Raw genomic sequence first — 25241 nt, 5'->3', positions numbered from 1 at the left:
ACTTATTTTATCTTAACATAGCTTTCATTTCACATTTACTTTATTTGATACATTTATTATAATTGTTTTGCCACACTACTAATTAAATTAAACCAATGAAAATATCATAAAACTAAGCAGTACACAGTGTTCTTTTGTTTCTAAAATCAATGAAATATCTGTTACTATGTTTACTTAATAGTAGGCCTAAGTGTGAAAATGTAAAGGCAATGGACGATGGAACTGATTAAAAGATCTGGTTTGTATTTTAAGTTGTTTGTTGATATTTTTGTAGAGTAGAATCAGAGATGCAATGAAACATATACTGTATTTGCTATTACATTTTTTGGTCCTTGATAATCATATTAGTTTTGTCTGCTGTATTTAATGTTAAACTATTTGTTTAAACACTTTTTATAGTATAGATATAGTTTCTTTAGTATTTTAAAAGACTATTGATAAGGAACAACACAGTTTATAACAACTAACTTAGTTTTGCTAATGATTTTTGTCAAAGATTTATTGAAGATTTGGTCAGTTTTTCTCAAATAAGCCTACACAAGATTTAAAATTGATCAAAACCAAAATGGTGGTATCCACTACTTACCAGATTTAAAAGTCATAACTTAAACGTTTCTATTAAGGCCATAAAAGTTAAATTTTGTTTCTAAAAGCGTTGGCGGATGTGTAACTATTATATGCAACAGAAAAGATTAAAATGTATCTATTTTGTGTCCTCTTCCCGTTGCAAAGCACGGGTACAACAGCTAGTAGTATTATACAAATAAATACTTTGTTCATTTCGATTAAGATTGATCTTTTTGGAAATCTATTTTACCAAACTATGTTTAGTAGCATAAAAGACATATGGATGTATTTTAAGCCTTATTGAACTTACCAATTTTTATACAAGAACATCGCTAGAACAAAGAGTATCTGAATATTTGGTTATCCTTGTTCAAAGACTAGTATGAGGTTGAATACTCAGCTTGATTACGAGATAAGCATATTAGTTAGGGTATCAGTGACTTCATTAGCCTTTCAGAAGTTTTGATACCCTAATAATTAACGGTGTACGAATTCCCTTGCACTGCAATTTCAAATCCTTTCTAAACCGATGTTTGAAAACAATTCTAGTATATAACGTAAAGTTTGAACTGACTTACTAAGGATTGTTGATTTTAACTCTCTCCTAACTCACATGCATAGTCTTAAATAAACGCAATAGTGCATAATTTACATATGTACTTAAAGAAAATAAAAAAATACATTCCTAACAGGTACTGTCTTTTTAATTTAATTTACTCTCAAGTTTATAGAACAAAGCAGTATTCAATAAATTAAATATCGAACATGTTTGGCTACTCTCCTATACTGACATTTTGTAACACCAGAGATTTTTCTATGGTTTTCTTACATATCCAATATAAACCACTTCAAAATGATAACAACACAATAAAAATGATGTTACTTACCGTTTTAGTAAACTATCAATAAGCCTTGATAAGTCATTGAATAAGTCATTGACACTGTTATGGTATTTAGCGTTGTAAAAACATGTTTGACATATGAGTACCGCAGCTGGCTGGAGTGAACATTAATCAGCAAGTGCCGTTTATGATCACTACTCGGCACACTGTGGATGCGATACTCCCTGGTGTGGATTAACGTCCGCACGACTATCCGCAGTACTATACTGATAATTAGACCAATTCGTATATACCAAGGCAAAAATGTGGTTCGCATTCCAATATAAACTGTAGGTCCCTTGGTTGCCATTAGCTGTATGTACTATCAGTTAACAGCTATGTCTAAGGAATATATCGGTTTAAGTCACTAACAAGACTACAAGATTGCGCCACTCATGCTACACTCATCCCCATTCATACTTGGCTTAAAATACATACTTTGTATGGTCGCCATTTCATTAAAAAGTATTAAAGTATTAAATCAGATGATACTTTATACCAGTAATCACATGGCAGAAATCTGTACAGCGATGAGAGGCTCATTTATAATTGATTGGCTATGTCAATAAGCAAAACTGCTGGATTAGGAGTGAAGAAAAAACATTGGTTGAGAAGTCGTTGCATCCGAATCATCGATTATTGGCCCATGTTTTGGCATTCAAGAAGGTTATCTCAAATTAGGTTTACTCTCAGATTGTGCTCAAAGCAGCTGTGTTTACCAACTAAATATTCTACAACTGCTGGAGCACTTTTTAACTCAGCGGGGGCCGCCTCCCACTGTCGCTCTCACTCTTGTACTGAAATCACATTACTGGAAACCTTCACCCGAGGAAAAAGAACCTCTTCTTAAACGATTGAGGAATCCATTTCGTAATTCGTACAAAAATAAAGCTTTACAATCTTATATAGGTATATCATAAAAAAATAGCACTGGATTTAATAATATTGGTGTAGTTTGTATTTCATTGATGTTTTACCTTAGCTTTTTTTATTATCATTTAATTTTTTCTGTATACTTTGCACTTGGAACAATCGAAAACTTCCTAACTCAATGCTTTAAATTGCCACTCATTTTTAGGCCAGTATAGATTAAACTCACTTCCATATTGATAATATTGTGATTCCTGATCTATGAGCTTCGTTAATATTAGGCTGAAAATACAAATTTTCATTGCATATTGATTCCTTTTTCGTGTTATTATGATTTTTTTCGGAAAATTAGCAAGTTTAATATACTGTATTAACAAACAGATTATTAATTCGTCAATTGGTTTGGCTTATCGAAATACGAAAAATGTAAGGACAGTAAAACTACATTAATTTTAAAATAAAATACAAAAAATGACATAAATTCATTCTAAATAAAAAATAATAAAAACCTATGTCGTTGCTTTAGAGAAATCACAAGGCTATTGTGAGAGTAATATGTGTAACTAACATAGTTCGAACTATCTATGCGTATGATAAATATTATGTTTCATAACTCAACTTGAACGGTCCTCGATTACCCCTACTATCACCCCCCCCCCCCACCACACTCGATTCATGTGTGTCCCGGATTAAGCCAAAAGTGAAAACAAGGCAAGCCCATTTCTAAATAATGGTGCATTGATCCTCCAATATCTCTTTTCAAACCATATCCATCCCTCACTAAACACTATCCTATAATAGTTGACTCACTTGATTCAAAGCGACCAAATGGTTCTCGATTATACCACTGCACATTCCTCCGGATCGTTGTGTTCTGGACTAAGCTAGAAAGGGTGCATAAAATGTTACCATTTGAAACACTCACCGACGGGACGCCCAATAGATTCCGCCCGACGGAAAACGTCGAGCATAAAAGAGGCCTAAAATAAGCCAAGAATTACCTTCATCCATAAAGTCCTGCATTATCTGTACCCAATCCTATTCAAACACCTATCTTGCACTCGCTAAACTCTGTCCTATCATCTTTGACCTATTTCATGAGCAGCTATATAGGCCAAGAATTTCCTTCATCCGTGAAATCCTCCCATTATTTGTACCCAATCCTATTCAAACACCTATCTTTCACTTAAACTCTGTGCTATCATCTTTGACCTACATGAGAAGCTATTCTACGGCACTAGGGCTACGCCACGTACCTGTGTGGGCGCCTGGTGGACGTGATTGTGTAGAGTGGGATCATTCAATATCCTCTCTGAGCCTGTCCGCGGGATACCGTCATGTTCAGACACGTCTTTGACCTACATGAGAAGCTATTCTACTCCCTAGGGCTACGCCACGTACCTGTGTGGGCGCCTGGTGGACGTGATTGTGTAGAGTGGGATCATTCAATATCCTCTCTGAGCCAGTCCGCGGGATACCGTCATGTTCAGATACGTCTTTGACCTACATGAGAAGCTATTCTACTCCCTAGGGCTACGCCACGTACCTGTGTGGGCGCCTGGTGGACGTGATTGTGTAGAGTGGGATCATTCAATATCCTCTCTGAGCCTGTCCGCGAGATACCGTCATGATCAGACACGTCTTTGACCTACATGAGAAGCTATTCTACGGCCTAGGGCTACGCAACGTACCTGTGTGGGCGCCTGGTGGACGTGATTGTGTAGAGTGGGATCATTCAATATCCTCTCTGAGCCTGTCCGCGAGATACCGTCATGATCAGACACGTCTTTGACCTACATGAGAAGCTATTCTACGGCCTAGGGCTACGCCACGTACCTGTGTGGGTGCCTGGTGGACGTGATTGTGTAGAGTGGGATCATTCAATATCCTCTCTGAGCCTGTCCGCGGGATACCGTCATGTTCAGACACGTCTTTGACCTACATGAGAAGCTATTCTACGGCCTAGGGCTACGCAACGTACCTGTGTGGGCGCCTGGTGGACGTGATTGTGTAGAGTGGGATCATTCAATATCCTCTCTGAGCCTGTCCGCGGGATACCGTCATGTTCAGACACGTCTTTGACCTACATGAGAAGCTATTCTACGGCACTAGGGCTACGCCACGTACCTGTGTGGGTGCCTGGTGAACGTGATTGTGTAGAGTGGGATCATTCAATATCCTCTCTGAGCCTGTCCGCGGGATACCGTCATGTTCAGACACGTCTTTGACCTACATGAGAAGCTATTCTACGCCACGTACCTGTGTGGGCGCCTGGTGGACGTGATTGTGTAGAGTGGGATCATTCAATATCCTCTCTGAGCCTGTCCGCGAGATACCGTCATGTTCAGACACGTCTTTGACCTACATGAGAAGCTATTCTACGGCCTAGGGCTACGCCACGTACCTGTGTGGGCGCCTGGTGGACGTGATTGTGTAGAGTGGGATCATTCAATATCCTCTCTGAGCCTGTCCGCGAGATACCGTCATGTTCAGACACGTCTTTGACCTACATGAGAAGCTATTCTACGCCCTAGGGCTACGCCACGTACCTGTGTGGGTGCCTGGTGGACGTGATTGTGTAGAGTGGGATCATTCAATATCCTCTCTGAGCCTGTCCGCGAGATACCGTCATGTTCAGACACGTCTTTGACCTACATGAGAAGCTATTCTACGGCCTAGGGCTACGCCACGTACCTGTGTGGGCGCCTGGTGGACGTGATTGTGTAGAGTGGGATCATTCAATATCCTCTCTGAGCCTGTCCGCGGGATACCGTCATGTTCAGACACGTCTTTGACCTACATGAGAAGCTATTCTACGGCCTAGGGCTACGCAACGTACCTGTGTGGGCGCCTGGTGGACGTGATTGTGTAGAGTGGGATCATTCAATATCCTCTCTGAGCCTGTCCGCGGGATACCGTCATGTTCAGACACGTCTTTGACCTACATGAGAAGCTATTCTACGCCACGTACCTGTGTGGGCGCCTGGTGGACGTGATTGTGTAGAGTGGGATCATTCAATATCCTCTCTGAGCCTGTCCGCGAGATACCGTCATGTTCAGACACGTCTTTGACCTACATGAGAAGCTATTCTACGCCACGTACCTGTGTGGGTGCCTGGTGGACGTGATTGTGTAGAGTGGGATCATTCAATATCCTCTCTGAGCCTGTCCGCGAGATACCGTCATGTTCAGACACGTCTTTGACCTACATGAGAAGCTATTCTACGCCACGTACCTGTGTGGGTGCCTGGTGGACGTGATTGTGTAGAGTGGGATCATTCAATATCCTCTCTGAGCCTGTCCGCGAGATACCGTCATGTTCAGACACGTCTTTGACCTACATGAGAAGCTATTCTACGCCACGTACCTGTGTGGGCGCCTGGTGGACGTGATTGTGTAGAGTGGGATCATTCAATATCCTCTCTGAGCCTGTCCGCGAGATACCGTCATGTTCAGACACGTCTTTGACCTACATGAGAAGCTATTCTACGCCACGTACCTGTGTGGGCGCCTGGTGGACGTGATTGTGTAGAGTGGGATCATTCAATATCCTCTCTGAGCCTGTCCGCGGGATACCGTCATGTTCAGACACGTCTTTGACCTACATGAGAAGCTATTCTACGCCACGTACCTGTGTGGGTGCCTGGTGGACGTGATTGTGTAGAGTGGGATCATTCAATATCCTCTCTGAGCCTGTCCGCGAGATACCGTCATGTTCAGACACGTCTTTGACCTACATGAGAAGCTATTCTACGGCCTAGGGCTACGCCACGTACCTGTGTGGGTGCCTGGTGGACGTGATTGTGTAGAGTGGGATCATTCAATATCCTCTCTGAGCCTGTCCGCGGGATACCGTCATGTTCAGACACGTCTTTGACCTACATGAGAAGCTATTCTACGGCCTAGGGCTACGCCACGTACCTGTGTGGGTGCCTGGTGGACGTGATTGTGTAGAGTGGGATCATTCAATATCCTCTCTGAGCCTGTCCGCGGGATACCGTCATGTTCAGACACGTCTTTGACCTACATGAGAAGCTATTCTACGGCCTAGGGCTACGCAACGTACCTGTGTGGGCGCCTGGTGGACGTGATTGTGTAGAGTGGGATCATTCAATATCCTCTCTGAGCCTGTCCGCGGGATACCGTCATGTTCAGACACGTCTTTGACCTACATGAGAAGCTATTCTACGCCCTAGGGCTACGTACCTGTGTGGGCGCCTGGTGGACGTGATTGTGTAGAGTGGGATCATTCAATATCCTCTCTGAGCCTGTCCGCGGGATACCGTCATGATCAGACACGTCTTTGACCTACATGAGAAGCTATTCTACGGCACTAGGGCTACGCCACGTACCTGTGTGGGCGCCTGGTGGACGTGATTGTGTAGAGTGGGATCATTCAATATCCTCTCTGAGCCTGTCCGCGGGATACCGTCATGTTCAGACACGTCTTTGACCTACATGAGAAGCTATTCTACGGCCTAGGGCTACGCCACGTACCTGTGTGGGTGCCTGGTGGACGTGATTGTGTAGAGTGGGATCATTCAATATCCTCTCTGAGCCTGTCCGCGGGATACCGTCATGATCAGACACGTCTTTGACCTACATGAGAAGCTATTCTACGGCCTAGGGCTACGCCACGTACCTGTGTGGGTGCCTGGTGGACGTGATTGTGTAGAGTGGGATCATTCAATATCCTCTCTGAGCCTGTCCGCGGGATACCGTCATGTTCAGACACGTCTTTGACCTACATGAGAAGCTATTCTACGGCACTAGGGCTACGCCACGTACCTGTGTGGGCGCCTGGTGGACGTGATTGTGTAGAGTGGGATCATTCAATATCCTCTCTGAGCCTGTCCGCGGGATACCGTCATGTTCAGACACGTCTTTGAGCTGAGGGGGCGAAGGTGGTGGAGGAAGCTCCTCCTCGTCTCCCGCGTATCGCGTTTTCTGGAAAAAGAATCACATATTACCACCTTAACCACTTCACCAGACAAAGTACTGTGTGCATGTCAGCTCCGAATGCAGCGTGAGTGAATGGAATGAGTTGACCTATATAGAGTTTCCATATAGGAGAACACTGATCTCAGAGTATACTAATGACTTTCTTCGAGCAAAGCACGGTCTCCAGGTATTTTTATGTGATACGACATGAGTCTTGCGGAAGAAACACTCGATTCAGAAACAGCCACCAGATGCTAAAACTAGGATAGACGACGTAAACTTATTTCCTATCCTTATGGGTGAAAGGTTCTAAAATGGTGAAATTACCTTTCGTATGCTTCGATTTTTCTGATTTGGTTATTTTAACTGTGTGATTCACCTCCCAAGTGAACAGAGTTAAAAATCCAATTACTACTTGAGATGATATTTTCAGCATTAGGCCTATATATGTTTTATACTACAATGTTTTTACCCTAATAACGTTGAATTACTTTGAGTACGTATTATTGTCACGTAAAATAAAACAAATTACTATTTTTTTTAATATGAAGTGCAAGACGAGGTATGTACTGTTTGAAATCAAATTAAAATAAACTTAACTTATACATACCTTGTCTTGCAGTTCAAATATAGTGCTTACTATCTTACTTTTCTTGTTTCCTACAGATGTATGCCCCTTGAAAATGCCATATTCGGTGAAAGATATAGAGTGGATTATTAAACACCATATTTGAACTGCTAAACTAGGTATGTAATAGTTTATAGCCTATACTAAGCAGTTCAGGAGCTGCTAAATGTAATTTATAATACTTTAAGCTAGTTTTATAAGCATTTAAGCTTAATTCTATAAAACAGCTTTTATTAATTAGAGACTAGAGAACCTTGTAATTTTAATTAAACATTTGCCTACACTTTTTATCTACAATTGAATATTTAAGTCCACAACATTTTTAGCGAATTTCCCTATAGGGAAGTAGCTATTACCGTAGGTCTCATGGTAACACTTAGGCCCGGGACCGATATACTTTTTCATTTTGATGTCCCCAGAGGCCAAAAACACCATTCGTTCAAATTTTTATATATGTATATATATATATATATATATATATATATATATATGTGTCCGTGAACACGATAACTTGAGTAATTTTTATCCGATTTTGATGAAATTTGGTTTAAAGGTGTAAGGCGGGATAAACTTGAATGAGTTCGCGATCCAGCATGATCGGACCATGGGAACAGGGTTTTATGGGGGGTTTTATGGGGTAAAAATTGGTTTTTCTCACTTTTGACCCTCAAAACACAAAATTTTCCAATTTTCCTCTAAACCATCTTAAAGAGCTTAAAAAAACAAACAATTCAGTACATCAAAGTGTTTTTGTACGGTTATTGGTTACGGAGAAAACTAAAAAAATGGTCAATTTAAAATTCCCATGTTATTCTTATGGAGAATATTGTAAAATGTTGTAGTTTGCTTGTTTATGGATATCTTTTGATCAAACTTGGCAAATATATTCATTTTATACTAAGCAATAATTATTTTACTTAAAACACACACTTTATTAGTTTCCTTGTAGCAGCAAACCTACTCGTAGCTAAGGTACTCATTAAACCTAATGTTATTTAAATAGATCAATTGAAAATCAATTCAGCCAAATGGAAATTCGCTAAGACGGCAGGTTTGCTGCGGCGGGGGTATTTTTTATTTACCACAGCAACTTTGGATAATCATTTAAATTAATCACAAATTAATAAGATAGGTATTAAATGTAGGTAATAAATTTAACCATCGTTAGTGTACAATGAACGTGGTGTGAATTATAATAATCCAACGAATTAAAAACACAATAGAAATAACGAGGTATGAAATTCCAATTGAATCAACTTTCGGATTAGCTTAATTGTCCAGAGCTCAGCGAGTTTGGTTTTCAGAATTTAAATTATTATCCAGCAAATTTTTGTGTGTCCTATAACAACATTTTAAATCTGATTTAACAGAATTACTGCACACATATTTATTTCAAAGACAACAATAAATCGGAAATATATTATATACCACTTAGAAAGACAAACACCATCATTGTAGACCTAACATTCGGTGTTTGGATACGATATTATCGAAATGCTTTTACAATACTGTCGATAAGCAATAAAAACGCACCTGTATTAACTGTAAAGCGTGCACTTTATTTCTTCTTCTTCTCCACTGTCGTCTCAAACACATTAGCCTTCCGCCCATGACTACATTTCAAAGGATAAAGCATTAGATACGGTCGGAGAAATCGAACTATCGATATTTCGATGATTCATATCGAACCTTCAGTAGATATCGCAAACTATTACGTTGCGATTGTAAAAATATTGGAGAATTTTGCAGTCAGTTTTAACATCCAAAAACAATATCTAAACCTATCGAAAAAATCAAAATGATATATATCGATTGATTCGATATGACTATCGATTTACCTTGTCGGTCCAGCAGCAGGCACAGTTGAACGAGTCCTCGGGAGGTTGGCTGTCTTGACGTTTCGGTTGTCGTCGTCGCTTTCTCACTTTGTTCGGTACCGCGTACATATAGTTGGAGAACCTTCGTCGTGAATGACGAACTATCGATACCCAATCGATCATGTCGACGACGTGTCGCTGATTGTACCGCTAAGGCGTGTGGCGTGTTCACTATCACTATCACTTCACTGGAGGTTCACTAGCACCTTCGATCACTACTGGCTACTGCCATGGCGGGAACACAATAGGTGATGGAGTTCACGTTGAGCTTTCAAATCCAAACAAGACTTGGTGTGGTGTAGGCTAACATAAACGGTTAAACAATTTCCCGTTTACACTGAGTGTAATATAATTAAATTTAGTTTAATACAAGAAAATGTTGGTTTTGGTAATAATGACTGACAAGGAAATGTTTTTTTTTTAATATAAAAATCGTTTTAAAACAATAAAACGTAAATATTTTGGTAATTGGTTAGGTTAAAGGTTCATTAGTATAATTGACATTTGGTCCAATTAAATGGAAGGCATCGTTTAGTAATTATTACAAGTAAGCTTATTGAAAATGAATTCATACTCATCGCTCAGTATTAGAGCAGTAATAAGGGCTCAAAACTTGATTAGTAAAAGTGTATCAATTCAATTATAAATCATCAATCGATATGGGGATGTCACCCGTGCATTAACCGAAACATGAGTGAAAGTGTAGAATTGAGCGAGACGATCTGTGCAGCTTTGTTACAGACTAAGATCAGCTGTTTCAGTAGCTAGGATCAATTATTTGAATCCCAGTAATCAGGGAGAGCCGGGTCCATTTTCGAACCATCAAAAAGCTACAGACTTTTCTCAGGATCGAACCGGGACACTTTTTAATGATATGCGTGCACTCTAACCACTAAGCTAGCCATCCAGTAAAACATCGTATATATCAATTCTACGCAGATATTTAGTAAGAGTTGACGCAATCATCATCCGAGCTTCAATACCAAACATCTGTGACGATTTAAAATCTGCTTAAACAGTTATCAGCTGTTTATAATTTTTTTGCAAGTAACAAGCACGTAAAGTGGCGGCGACGACCATAGTTTACAATGTATGTCACTGGTAGCATTCGTACTTATACAAGACCAAATTTATTTCTACTGCTTTCACACGGTTTCACAGATTCTTACGAAAAATACCACCATATTTTTGTAGCGAAAATAAATGCTCGTCGGTGGCAGTGATCCGTGGGACCAAACAAAGGAATCGAGATGGCGGCGTGTTTGCGTGGCGGTCATGTGTAATATAAATCTATCTCGGCCTTCCACATTACACGTTCACTGCCAAGCCTAGACGTGGCGAAAATTATATGATAACCAAGGTCAGCTGTTTGTATAACTAAATGATTCTAGGGAACAGTGTTGGTTGTAGAAAGTGAAGTATTGCGGAGCTTTTAAACTAAAAGATTGATATTTGAAGGTCGAAAAAATATATTATATATTTATCTTGCAAAAAAAACCTTCTAAAAACTGTGTTAAAATTAGTCACCTTACAAGATAATTGTCTCTAAATTAATTCCGAAAATGCTGTAACAGATTCAGCGGGGCCCACGTGTCCGGTCTTTAACTAAAGTTTTAACCACAGTATAGTTTATAACCACTTAATGATTTATTGGGAACAGCAATGCACAGTTTCATGCGTGTTAAAAACATAATCAAACCGAGTGTAATGAGTGTAAAATTGAGTGACATGAGCTTATTGATGTATTACTGCATAGAGTGAGGTGAGTTGATGTAGCCATATATCTTACTGACCAGTTACTGTGTGTATCTCCTAACCAACGTTTACTGACTTATCCCAGCATGGAACCGGCAAGCTACTAGTTTTACTTTTTACAGCCTACTTTCGTTTATGCAATGTCAATGATATAACGTAAACTTCTTTAGGATAACTTTAAACTAGTTATATTAATTTTTAAATTACAACACAATAATTTTAATTTTACAACACGTTAATTTATACATTAATGTTAATGTACATTATTAATGTTAATTTTACAACACGAATAAATTATTGATTTAATTAACACAGTATTATCACAAGTAACTAAAGTCATCGTCACTTAATGTTTAGTAATTAATTACTGATATTAATGAGGTATTTATTTAGAACTAATATTTTATACAACCAATGATCAGTGTATAAACGTACACGAAAGTTTAACGTAAATCCATAAACAATGTCTTAAATTTCACATTTTCAAAATTACAAAAACAACATCAGGTTATTTGATACAAACAAAAATAAATGTATGAAAAACATCCATGGTTAGGCAATTTGTCTTTAGATAAGTAGTATCAATGTATTATTTATTGTTTTAAGCTGCATTGAGACTTAGCAATATTGAATAAATAACACTTTTTACTAATCCAATATTTACCACGCATTCACCTTTGATTAAACAGAATCACGAATTCAACAAAACAAAATACGAGCACACTGATATCTTGAACACTTTCACTGTATACACTGGTCCAGTTAGAGCAAGCCGCGCCACTACCCACTGGTCAATGGACATACTGACAGGTCTAAATATACCCTGACCAGAGTAAACAATACCCAACCTGCATCATCTCTGCCCCTCCCCCTCCCCCTCCCACCCCTTCGCATTGTTGCAGGAAATAAACGTGGATGATGTTTGGTGGGGGGGAGTGGTAGATTCGGAATAAATAATAATTTATATTGATTTGTTTGCACCATCAAGAGAGAATTGTGAAATTGAAGCTCCAATGATGAGTATAATAGATATATTGTTTCTAACTATTACTTAACAAACAAATTTGATAACATTCTATAAGTTTAGAAAATAAAAATGTTGAAATGCAATCCCGAAGATAGGAGTTTGATAAAAACCCTAAACTCCATCATTTTTGTAGCTGTTACATTTTTTGTAGTACTAAAGTTATTTCAATGATAAACAATTTTACTAACAAAATTGATAATGTCTAGTTTAGTCAGATTAATGAGGTACGATAATCGATTGGTCATGTGCCAAACCTTACTTTGAGTGTATGAAATAGTTGTATTCGTAGTGTGAGTTTTCCAGTAACTTAAAATTATAGATGTTAAAGTTAAAAAATAAGTAAAGAGAAGAAATACGTTTTATCATAAACACTCTGGCAGTTTGTAACCCACATGATTAAAACTTAAACTAGGTATGCAGAACTGTAAAATTCACTGAGTATAACAGGATTACTCTATGGTGATACGTTCACACTTCTCACACACTGTTTTAGTGACGTTGTGTCAAATATTACATTGAATGTTAAAGACAGTGATGTGAAGTGTCAGGTGCAGTTTGAGGACGCGACATAGAGTACACAACCTTACACATTCACTGAGTATAACATGATTACTCTATGGTGATACGTTCACACTTCTCACACACTGTTTTAGTGACGTTGTGTCAAATATTACATTGAATGTTAAATACAGTGATGTGAAGTGTCAGTTGCAGTTTGAGGACGCGACATAGAGTACACAACATTACACATTCACTGAGTCTGACAGGATTACTCTATGGTGATACGTTCACACTTCTCACACACTGTTTTAGCGACGTTGTGTCAAATATTACATTGAGTGTTAAAGACAGTGATGTGAAGTGTCAGGTGCAGTTTGAGGACGCGACATAGAGTACACAACATTACACATTCACTGAGTCTGACAGGATTACTCTATGGTGATACGTTCACACTTCTCACACACTGTTTTAGTGACGTTGTGTCAAATATTACATTGAATGTTAAAGACACTGATGTGAAGTGTCAGGTGCAGTTTGAGGACGCGACATAGAGTACACAACATTACACATTCACTGAGTATAACAGGATTACTCTATGGTGATAACGTTCACTCTTATCACACACTGTTTTAGTGACGTTGTGTCAAATATTACATTGAATGTTAAAGACAGTGATGTGAAGTGTCAGGTGCAGTTTGAGGACGCGACATAGAGTACACAACCTTACACATTCACTGAGTATAACATGATTACTCTATGGTGATAACGTTCACTCTTATCACACACTGTTTTAGTGACATTGTGTCAAATATTACATTGAATGTTAAAGACAGTGATGTGAAGTGTCAGTTGCAGTTTGAGGACGCGACATAGAGTACACAACATTACACATTCACTGAGTATAACAGGATTACTCTATGGTGATACGTTCACACTTCTCGCACACTATTTTAGAGACGTTGAGTCATATATTACATTGAATGTTAAAGACAGTGATGTGAAGTGTCAGGTGAAGTTTGAGGACGCGACATAGAGTACACAACATTACACATTCACTGAGTATAACAGGATTACTCAATGGTGATAACGTTCACACTTCTCGCACACTGTTTTAGTGACGTTGTGTCAAATATTACATTGAATGTTAAAGACAGTGATGTGAAGTGTCAGGTGCAGTTTGAGGACGCGACATAGAGTACACAACATTACACATTCACTGAGTATAACAGGATTACTCTATGGTGATAACGTTCACACTTCTCGCACACTGTTTTAGTGACGTTGTGTCAAATATTACATTGAATGTTAAAGACACTGATGTGAAGTGTCAGGTGCAGTTTGAGGACGCGACATAGAGTATACAACATTACACATTCACTGAGTCTGACATGATTACTCTATGGTGATAACGTGCACTCTTCTCACACACTGTATTAGTGACGTTTTGTCAAATATTACATTGAATGTTAAAGACAGTGATGTGAAGTGTCAGGTGCAGTTTGAGGACGCGACATAGAGTACACAACATTACACATTCACTGAGTATAACAGGATTACTCTATGGTGATAACGTTCACACTTCTCGCACACTGTTTTAGTGACGTTGTGTCAAATATTACATTGAATGTTAAAGACACTGATGTGAAGTGTCAGGTGCAGTTTGAGGACGCGACATAGAGTATACAACATGACACATTCACTGAGTCTGACATGATTACTCTATGGTGATAACGTGCACTCTTCTCACACACTGTATTAGTGACGTTTTGTCAAATATTACATTGAATGTTAAAGACAGTGATGTGAAGTGTCAGGTGCAGTTTGAGGACGCGACATAGAGTACACAACATTACACATTCACTGAGTATAACATGATTACTCTATGGTGATAACGTTCACTCTTATCACACACTGTTTTAGTGACATTGTGTCAAATATTACATTGAATGTTAAAGACAGTGATGTGAAGTGTCAGTTGCAGTTTGAGGACGCGACATAGAGTACACAACATTACACATTCACTGAGTATAACAGGATTACTCTATGGTGATACGTTCACACTTCTCGCACACTATTTTAGAGACGTTGAGTCATATATTACATTGAATGTTAAAGACAGTGATGTGAAGTGTCAGGTGAAGTTTGAGGACGCGACATAGAGTACACAACATTACACATTCACTGAGTATAACAGGATTACTCAATGGTGATAACGTTCACACTTCTCGCACACTGTTTTAGTGACGTTGTGTCAAATATTACATTGAATGTTAAAGACAGTGATGTGAAGTGTCAGGTGCAGTTTGAGGACGCGACATAGAGTACACAACATTACACATTCACTGAGTATAACAGGATTACTCTATGGTGATAACGTTCACACTTCTCGCACACTGTTTTAGTGACGTTGTGTCAAATATTACATTGAATGTTAAAGACACTGATGTGAAGTGTCAGGTGCAGTTTGAGGACGCGACATAGAGTATACAACATTACACATTCACTGAGTCTGACATGATTACTCTATGGTGATAACGTGCACTCTTCTCACACACTGTATTAGTGACGTTTTGTCAAATATTACATTGAATGTTAAAGACAGTGATGTGAAGTGTCAGGTGCAGTTTGAGGACGCGACATAGAGTACACAACATTACACATTCACTGAGTATAACAGGATTACTCTATGGTGATAACGTTCACACTTCTCGCACACTGTTTTAGTGACGTTGTGTCAAATATTACATTGAATGTTAAAGACACTGATGTGAAGTGTCAGGTGCAGTTTGAGGACGCGACATAGAGTATACAACATTACACATTCACTGAGTCTGACATGATTACTCTATGGTGATAACGTGCACTCTTCTCACACACTGTATTAGTGACGTTTTGTCAAATATTACATTGAATGTTAAAGACAGTGATGTGAAGTGTCAGGTGCAGTTTGAGGACGCGACATAGAGTACACAACATTACACATTCACTGAGTATAACAGGATTACTCTATGGTGATAACGTTCACACTTCTCGCACACTGTTTTAGTGACGTTGTGTCAAATATTACATTGAATGTTAAAGACAGTGATGTGAAGTGTCAGTTGCAGTTTGAGGACGCGACATAGAGTACACAACATTACACATTCACTGAGTATAACAGGATTACTCTATGGTGATACGTTCACACTTCTCGCACACTATTTTAGAGACGTTGAGTCATATATTACATTGAATGTTAAAGACAGTGATGTGAAGTGTCAGGTGAAGTTTGAGGACGCGACATAGAGTACACAACATTACACATTCACTGAGTATAACAGGATTACTCAATGGTGATAACGTTCACACTTCTCGCACACTGTTTTAGTGACGTTGTGTCAAATATTACATTGAATGTTAAAGACAGTGATGTGAAGTGTCAGGTGCAGTTTGAGGACGCGACATAGAGTACACAACATTACACATTCACTGAGTATAACAGGATTACTCTATGGTGATAACGTTCACACTTCTCGCACACTGTTTTAGTGACGTTGTGTCAAATATTACATTGAATGTTAAAGACACTGATGTGAAGTGTCAGGTGCAGTTTGAGGACGCGACATAGAGTATACAACATTACACATTCACTGAGTCTGACATGATTACTCTATGGTGATAACGTGCACTCTTCTCACACACTGTATTAGTGACGTTTTGTCAAATATTACATTGAATGTTAAAGACAGTGATGTGAAGTGTCAGGTGCAGTTTGAGGACGCGACATAGAGTACACAACATTACACATTCACTGAGTATAACAGGATTACTCTATGGTGATAACGTTCACACTTCTCGCACACTGTTTTAGTGACGTTGTGTCAAATATTACATTGAATGTTAAAGACACTGATGTGAAGTGTCAGGTGCAGTTTGAGGACGCGACATAGAGTATACAACATTACACATTCACTGAGTCTGACATGATTACTCTATGGTGATAACGTGCACTCTTCTCACACACTGTATTAGTGACGTTTTGTCAAATATTACATTGAATGTTAAAGACAGTGATGTGAAGTGTCAGGTGCAGTTTGAGGACGCGACATAGAGTACACAACATTACACATTCACTGAGTATAACAGGATTACTCTATGGTGATAACGTTCACACTTCTCGCACACTGTTTTAGTGACGTTGTGTCAAATATTACATTGAATGTTAAAGACACTGATGTGAAGTGTCAGGTGCAGTTTGAGGACGCGACATAGAGTATACAACATTACACATTCACTGAGTCTGACATGATTACTCTATGGTGATAACGTGCACTCTTCTCACACACTGTATTAGTGACGTTTTGTCAAATATTACATTGAATGTTAAAGACAGTGATGTGAAGTGTCAGGTGCAGTTTGAGGACGCGACATAGAGTACACAACATTACACATTCACTGAGTATAACAGGATTACTCTATGGTGATAACGTTCACACTTCTCGCACACTGTTTTAGTGACGTTGTGTCAAATATTACATTGAATGTTAAAGACACTGATGTGAAGTGTCAGGTGCAGTTTGAGGACGCGACATAGAGTATACAACATTACACATTCACTGAGTCTGACATGATTACTCTATGGTGATAACGTGCACTCTTCTCACACACTGTATTAGTGACGTTTTGTCAAATATTACATTGAATGTTAAAGACAGTGATGTGAAGTGTCAGGTGCAGTTTGAGGACGCGACATAGAGTACACAACATTACACATTCACTGAGTATAACAGGATTACTCTATGGTGATAACGTTCACACTTCTCGCACATTGTTTTAGTGACGTTGTGTCAAATATTACATTGAATGTTAAAGACACTGATGTGAAGTGTCAGGTGCAGTTTGAGGACGCGACATAGAGTATACAACATTACACATTCACTGAGTCTGACATGATTACTCTATGGTGATAACGTGCACTCTTCTCACACACTGTATTAGTGACGTTTTGTCAAATATTACATTGAATGTTAAAGACAGTGATGTGAAGTGTCAGGTGCAGTTTGAGGACGCGACATAGAGTATACAACATTACACATTCACTGAGTCTGACATGATTACTCTATGGTGATAACGTGCACTCTTCTCACACACTGTATTAGTGACGTTTTGTCAAATATTACATTGAATGTTAAAGACAGTGATGTGAAGTGTCAGGTGCAGTTTGAGGACGCGACATAGAGTATACAACATTACACATTCACTGAGTCTGACATGATTACTCTATGGTGATAACCTTCACACTTCTCGCACACTATTTCAGTGACGTTGTGTAAAATATTACATTGAATGTTAAAGACAGTGATGTGAAGTGTCAGGTGCAGTTTGAGGACGCAACATAGAGTATACAACATTACAAATTCACTGAGTCTGACAGGATTACTCTATGGTGATACGTTCACTCTTCTCGCACACTGCTTTAGCGACGTAGCGTCAAATATTACATGGAATGTTGAGGCCAGTAAGGTTGAGTATCAAATACAGTTTGAGGACGCGACATAGAGTATACAACATTACACATTCACAGATTTTGACAACTTTACCCAACGGTGACAAAGGACAACTATTAGTTTCGTCGAATGCAAACAAAACCCTCGTAACTAAAGGTGTTATTGTAACAAGTTTTACAGACTATGTCTTTTTGTAACTTGGGGTTTTTCAGGTAAAATAGAGAACTACGTGAATAGCCAAAAGCAATGCATTCTAATAATTTTGTTTTGATAATATTGATCTGAAATATTTTTACTATCTGAGTCACTCTGTAAAACAGTTAATTGTAGCGTCTCTCAGCGCTCGGAAATAAAGGAATTTTTATTTATAAATTTATCTTTTTGATCATCTATTTATTTTTTAACGTTATAAGCTCACATAAATGTTATAGCTGATTATGTATTTTTAAAACCTAGTAATTAAAAAAATAACCAGAAAAATAATTTTATTTCCTAAAAACTGTGGAATTGTGTTTTAAAGCTATGCCTACTGTCTTTCAGTATTATTACATTAATCATCATTATTATTAAATACATTGTTCAGTTCTTATATCATGTCCTAACCAAGAGAATAGTAAAGAGGTGGTACAGTAGCATAACTGACTGGTGTCGTGTGTACGCGTTTATTTACCAAGACCAGCCCACTTTTTAAACTGCTTACTTAAAGTTAAGCTTATTAAAAGTTGTTCTGAAAAACTGAGATATATCAGAAAAAACGCTGGCTAATAAAGACGTCTTTATTTACTTTGTTTGGTTTTTTCCACGAACTGCTTTGAGAAACTAAACGGGCAAGTGTTCGCTTTAATTTAAATTCCAAATTTGCTAACCTCTTACAAAAGGAATAAATACAAATACTAACAATAGGTAGTCATTTAACAAAATAATTGTTGTTCATGAGCACGATTATACATTTTGTTGTGCATTAGTTAAAGTAAAGCAGGTTAGTCAATACTAATTCAACTAAGTAAGTTTTGTTCATGAATATTGCAGAGAAGTAGGGTAGTTTGTTAAAAACCACACCAGCCAGTGGTTCAACACCGCGCGTGCGGATGTCAGCCCACATACAGGATTATTGAAACTGAGTCCACCGCCGTACAAATGTAATTTGCCTCTCTATAGTCTATCAATTGTTCACTTTACGACTCAAAATTCATTTTTCTGCACAAAAGATTCAATAATTATGTTAAAATATAGCTAATTAACGTAGGATATGAATGTATGTGTTTTTATAATTCAATACTATAGTGAATTGTTTTAATATCTGTTGTTAAAAGTGATTTCAAACTTTTTGATAAAGTGCACATTTAAATCACTATTGAAGATAAACTTACATTATTATAACAGGTAAAAGTTTCTATAATGGTTTAAATTCTCCAAGTGGAGAAAGTGATTTTTTTTTATTAAAAATCCACAACGCCACCAGTTAAAATTGAGTATTTTTGCTGAGCAAAATGTTACAATAACCTAAAGTCCTTCTATCGCTAAGAATATATATATTTTTGAATATGGGTAGGAAGAAATACATATTAAAGTTGACTATGAAAAAATATACTTTGACATCTTGGTATTGTTAAAAGCAATTGGGGTAGCTCTAGTTAAACCAAGCCTCTGGACAAAACGTTTCGCCTACACTCTTTCAAAGTTGTAGCTAGTTTTAAAATGATAAAGTACTTAAAAATTTAAAGGGTTAATTTACCTGTTGCGTCAATTGATCCTATCGTTATAAAATAACTACAGCTGTTTCTGCTACGAAGCGAGCACATCAGGTTGGAAAACGTTAAAATACAGTTTCGTTTCGTATGTGTTTCGTGTTATGTGTCCTAAATGTGCTGACGACCTCATTCGCGGGTGATAAAACTGTAGTTTAACGATCTTCCAACCTCTTCCAACGCTTAGCAGCACGAAACCTCTTTAGTTATTTTATAACACTAGGATCCATTGACGCAACAGGTAAATTAAACCTTTCATATTTTGCACAATCTTAATCCAGAGGATAACCCATCATAAAGTACTTAGAAAGAGTGTGGGCCAACTTATTAGAAATCCCTCTTTATGGTTTTCACTAAATGGGAAGGCATTTTAAATTATAGCACCTATAACTTCATTTACTATCGTGATAAACTAATGATAACATAACTTCTTTCAACCTCATTCTATGAATGGGAATTTTATCAAACTTGAGGGATATAAACTGAGTTTATACAAAGTGTTTCGTAGCTCTAAGGTAGCCTAATATTACGTAGTATACTTATTTTAATGGATAAACCCAATTTACTCATGAAATTTATCATATTGGTTCGGTGACTGTCACATTATTGTAGACGATATAGCCAGTGAACATTGGTTTGGTTGGTTCCAATCCATATCTCGGTTTTTTATTGGATGTTTAATGTTAGGATGTATTTACGTTTGTCTATAATATCAGTAAAAAATTAAATTCATTTCAATGGTATGACACCATTATGTGTGATGTTACCCAGACACCTCACACCACCATGGAAAAGTATCTCCGCCATTTTGGAATCTCGCGGTAAGCACTACATAATAGAGGCGACTGTAGCAGGCCATTCACAGTACTGAGGAAGTTGTTATAGAGAAAGTTGCCTGTTGTGCTAGACAATGTGGGTTAAGTTTGGAACTAATGATTGGTTAAAGGCCTTTCGAAACAATAAGGACGCTGAGTTGGCCATCGTGGAGATCGATGGAGAGCTCTTATACGGCTAACTCGGTTACTTGCCGCATCTTCGTCTATATCACAGGTTAATAGCTTTATTCTATTATATTTAAAATGTGGACATAAATAAGAGTGGATTTGAAGTGTTGGCTGAAACGTATTAATGTTTTTTCAATGTTTTACTCGTATCGAATATTGTCGCAGAAATAAACAACAACACAGAACACGGCTGATTACGCCTAAACTTAAAAACTACTTAAAACCTATACATGAACTCCCTAGGAACTGTATTTGTGAAGACACATTTCTCCAACATTGAATTCTCTTTTATAATGAGAAATACATCGACTACACTTTCTACACCAAAGTTACACGAAGTTGAAGATCAAATTTTGTTGAAACCTCACAAAAGAAACATCTTGGAAGGATAAAGCATTATTTAGAAACTATAGGCCTATTATTGAAAATCATTAAACAAAATTGAAAGTAATAAAGACTGTATCAAAATTAATGTTACTTTTATGAATTGTTAATTTTGTTTCGTTTAGTTTACAGTAAATGCCTAAATATTTCTGAAAAAATCTGAACATATTATTTACAATTAATTTATTATCAGAAATATTCAGTTTGTAAAATAATTATTAATTGCTAATAGTCCGTAAGAAAAAAATGACGTGGGTCTCATGAGATTATAGAAGTGTTGAAACTTGACGACCTTCATAATTAACCTACAAGAGTAATTAGAAAAGTTACGGAGTTCCTAAGACGTTAAGCAAGTGACTTTCACTCTCGCGGGAATTTGGTAATTTACTGGACAGACCTTCGGGAAATGGCGCTACTTGAAAGAGTTTCAACAAGTTTTAACTGGTCAATACATCTGGATCGAGCTTAATAATGAAATTTCTCGGACTTAACTAAATTGAAATTTTAAAATAGAAATTTAAATTCATACATGTAAAAAATCTTATTTACTAAAACAATTTATCGATTGGATTAGTTTATATTTTTAGTGGATAAACAATTAATTGAAAATATATTTGGAACAAACTAAAGTAAAAATAAATTAGCCGTGTTTTTACAAAAATACATATTTTTATGTTTAATGGTTAATTGCCACCAGACTTTAGTAATAAAGCTAACTACATACCTTTAGTCTTATTTTACATGTAAAATACAAATAAATACATATTGTTATTGTTATTTATAAAAAGAACTCGAAGTTTAAAACGTTGTATACGTCATTTGTGTTTGCTTAAAATTTAATAATTGATAATAGAAGAAGAATTAAACTTCGAAAAGTCATGTTAAAAGCACATTACATAGTTATCAGAAATACTGACAGCATGTGAGCATGCGCAACCGTACACGCAGTTTAAAACCACGTGATCAAACTTTTCAACTTAACACGTCAAAACTATAAACACGACATTGCGTGACCTTTTGTAGGTAAATAATCGATAAATGTGTTGTTATTACAGCATAGGTTCGCCTTAACCTGTGATAAAACAAAAAGCCAAAGTTAGAGCTAAAGAAAATTACAGTAATTTATAAGTAGTTTTGAATGTGTGTAAAGACATCGACGAAAAACAATTTGTTAAAAACTAATTACGTAGGCCTATTCGAAACCTAATAGAATATCTTTTTTTTTATATAACAAAGAAGTGTAATATTTCAGAAATTTTCATTCAAATTTTGAAGACATGACTAAATTTGACCTAAAAAAACCAACGCGTCATTAAATTAAAAACCAAATTTTTAGCGCAATTTTCAATAAATATATATTTATGTATTTATAAAACTGAAAACACTCGAGTCACTTAGGTAATCACACCAACACAGAAACACAGGCTTCAACACACGGGAGACAACACAGAACTGAGGCGCGGCACATTGGCGGCAACGTTACCATGGCAACCGTCCGGGCATGGCTGCTCCAACCCTGTCTGGTGTTATCACCACAGTGACAGTCTGTATCAGTGCACATTGAACAGAAGTGACACATCACTGTCAGAACATGGCTAATCCAACCATTCCTGGTGTTATCACTACACTGACAGTCTGTATCAGTGCATATTGAACAGAAGTGACGCATCACTGTCAGAACATGGCTAATCCAACCATTCCTGGTGTTATCACTACACTGACAGTCTGTATCAGTGCATATTGAACAGAAGTGACGCATCACTGTCAGAACATGGCTAATCCAACCCTGTCTGGTGTTATCACTACACTGACAGTCTGTATCAGTGCACACTGAACAGAAGTGACGCATCACTGTCAGAACATGGCTGATTCAACCATTCCTGGTGTTATCACTACACTGACAGTCTGTATCAGTGAACACTGTACAGAAGTGACGCATCACTGTCAGAACATGGCTAATCCAACCCTGTCTGTTGTTATCACTATACTGACAGTCTGTATCAGTGTACACTGTACAGAAGTGACGCATCACTGTCAGAACATGGCTAATCCAACCCTGTCTGTTGTTATCACTACACTGACAGTCTGTATCAGTGTACACTGTACAGAAGTGACGCATCACTGTCAGAACATGACTGATCCAACCCTGTCTGGTGTTATCACTACACTGACAGTCTGTATCAGTGTACACTGTACAGAAGTGACGCATCACTGTCAGAACATGACTGATCCAACCCTGTCTGGTGTTATCACTACACTGACAGTCTGTATCAGTGAACACTGTACAGAAGTGACGCATCACTGTCAGAACATGACTGATCCAACCCTGTCTGTTGTTATCACTACACTGACAGTCTGTATCAGTGAACACTGTACAGAAGTGACGCATCACTGTCAGAACATGACTGATCCAACCCTGTCTGGTGTTATCACTACACTGACAGTCTGTATCAGTGTACACTGTACAGAAGTGACGCATCACTGTCAGAACATGACTGATCCAACCCTGTCTGGTGTTATCACTACACTGACAGTCTGTATCAGTGCACACTGAACAGAAGTGACGCATCACTGTCAGAACATGGCTGATTCAACCATTCCTGGTGTTATCACTACACTGACAGTCTGTATCAGTGAACACTGTACAGAAGTGACGCATCACTGTCAGAACATGGCTAATCCAACCCTGTCTGTTGTTATCACTATACTGACAGTCTGTATCAGTGTACACTGTACAGAAGTGACGCATCACTGTCAGAACATGGCTAATCCAACCCTGTCTGTTGTTATCACTACACTGACAGTCTGTATCAGTGTACACTGTACAGAAGTGACGCATCACTGTCAGAACATGACTGATCCAACCCTGTCTGGTGTTATCACTACACTGACAGTCTGTATCAGTGTACACTGTACAGAAGTGACGCATCACTGTCAGAACATGACTGATCCAACCCTGTCTGGTGTTATCACTACACTGACAGTCTGTATCAGTGAACACTGTACAGAAGTGACGCATCACTGTCAGAACATGACTGATCCAACCCTGTCTGTTGTTATCACTACACTGACAGTCTGTATCAGTGAACACTGTACAGAAGTGACGCATCACTGTCAGAACATGACTGATCCAACCCTGTCTGTTGTTATCACTACACTGACAGTCTGTATCAGTGTACACTGTACAGAAGTGACGCATCACTGTCAGAACATGACTGATCCAACCCTGTCTGGTGTTATCACTACACTGACAGTCTGTATCAGTGAACACTGTACAGAAGTGACGCATCACTGTCAGAACATGACTGATCCAACCCTGTCTGTTGTTATCACTATACTGACAGTCTGTATCAGTGTACACTGTACAGAAGTGACGCATCACTGTCAGAACATGACTGATCCAACCCTGTCTGTTGTTATCACTACACTGACAGTCTGTATCAGTGTACACTGTACAGAAGTGACGCATCACTGTCAGAACATGACTGATCCAACCCTGTCTGGTGTTATCACTACACTGACAGTCTGTATCAGTGAACACTGTACAGAAGTGACGCATCACTGTCAGAACA

At 38.1% G+C, this 25241-nt stretch overlaps 1 protein-coding gene across 1 annotated transcript in view; it reads right to left on the bottom strand.

The window, feature by feature from the left end:
• Positions 1–7079: 7079 nt before the first annotated feature.
• Positions 7080–25241, bottom strand: part of LOC128989480 (uncharacterized) — a 455521-nt gene continuing 437359 nt past the window's right edge. Inside the window, exon 6 of the mRNA XM_054411373.1 lies at positions 7080–7265. Coding sequence (XP_054267348.1) covers positions 7080–7265 — 186 coding nt within the window. The remainder of the gene's footprint in view (positions 7266–25241) is intronic.

The sequence above is a fragment of the Macrosteles quadrilineatus genome, unplaced genomic scaffold, assembly GCF_028750875.1.
Source record: "Macrosteles quadrilineatus isolate MER2022 unplaced genomic scaffold, UCM_ALF_1.0 Scaffold_3__2_contigs__length_128488019, whole genome shotgun sequence".
NCBI lineage: Eukaryota > Metazoa > Arthropoda > Insecta > Hemiptera > Cicadellidae > Macrosteles > Macrosteles quadrilineatus.
Note: the sequence above shows the minus strand (reverse complement) of the source record. Positions and strands in the feature narration are given on the sequence as shown.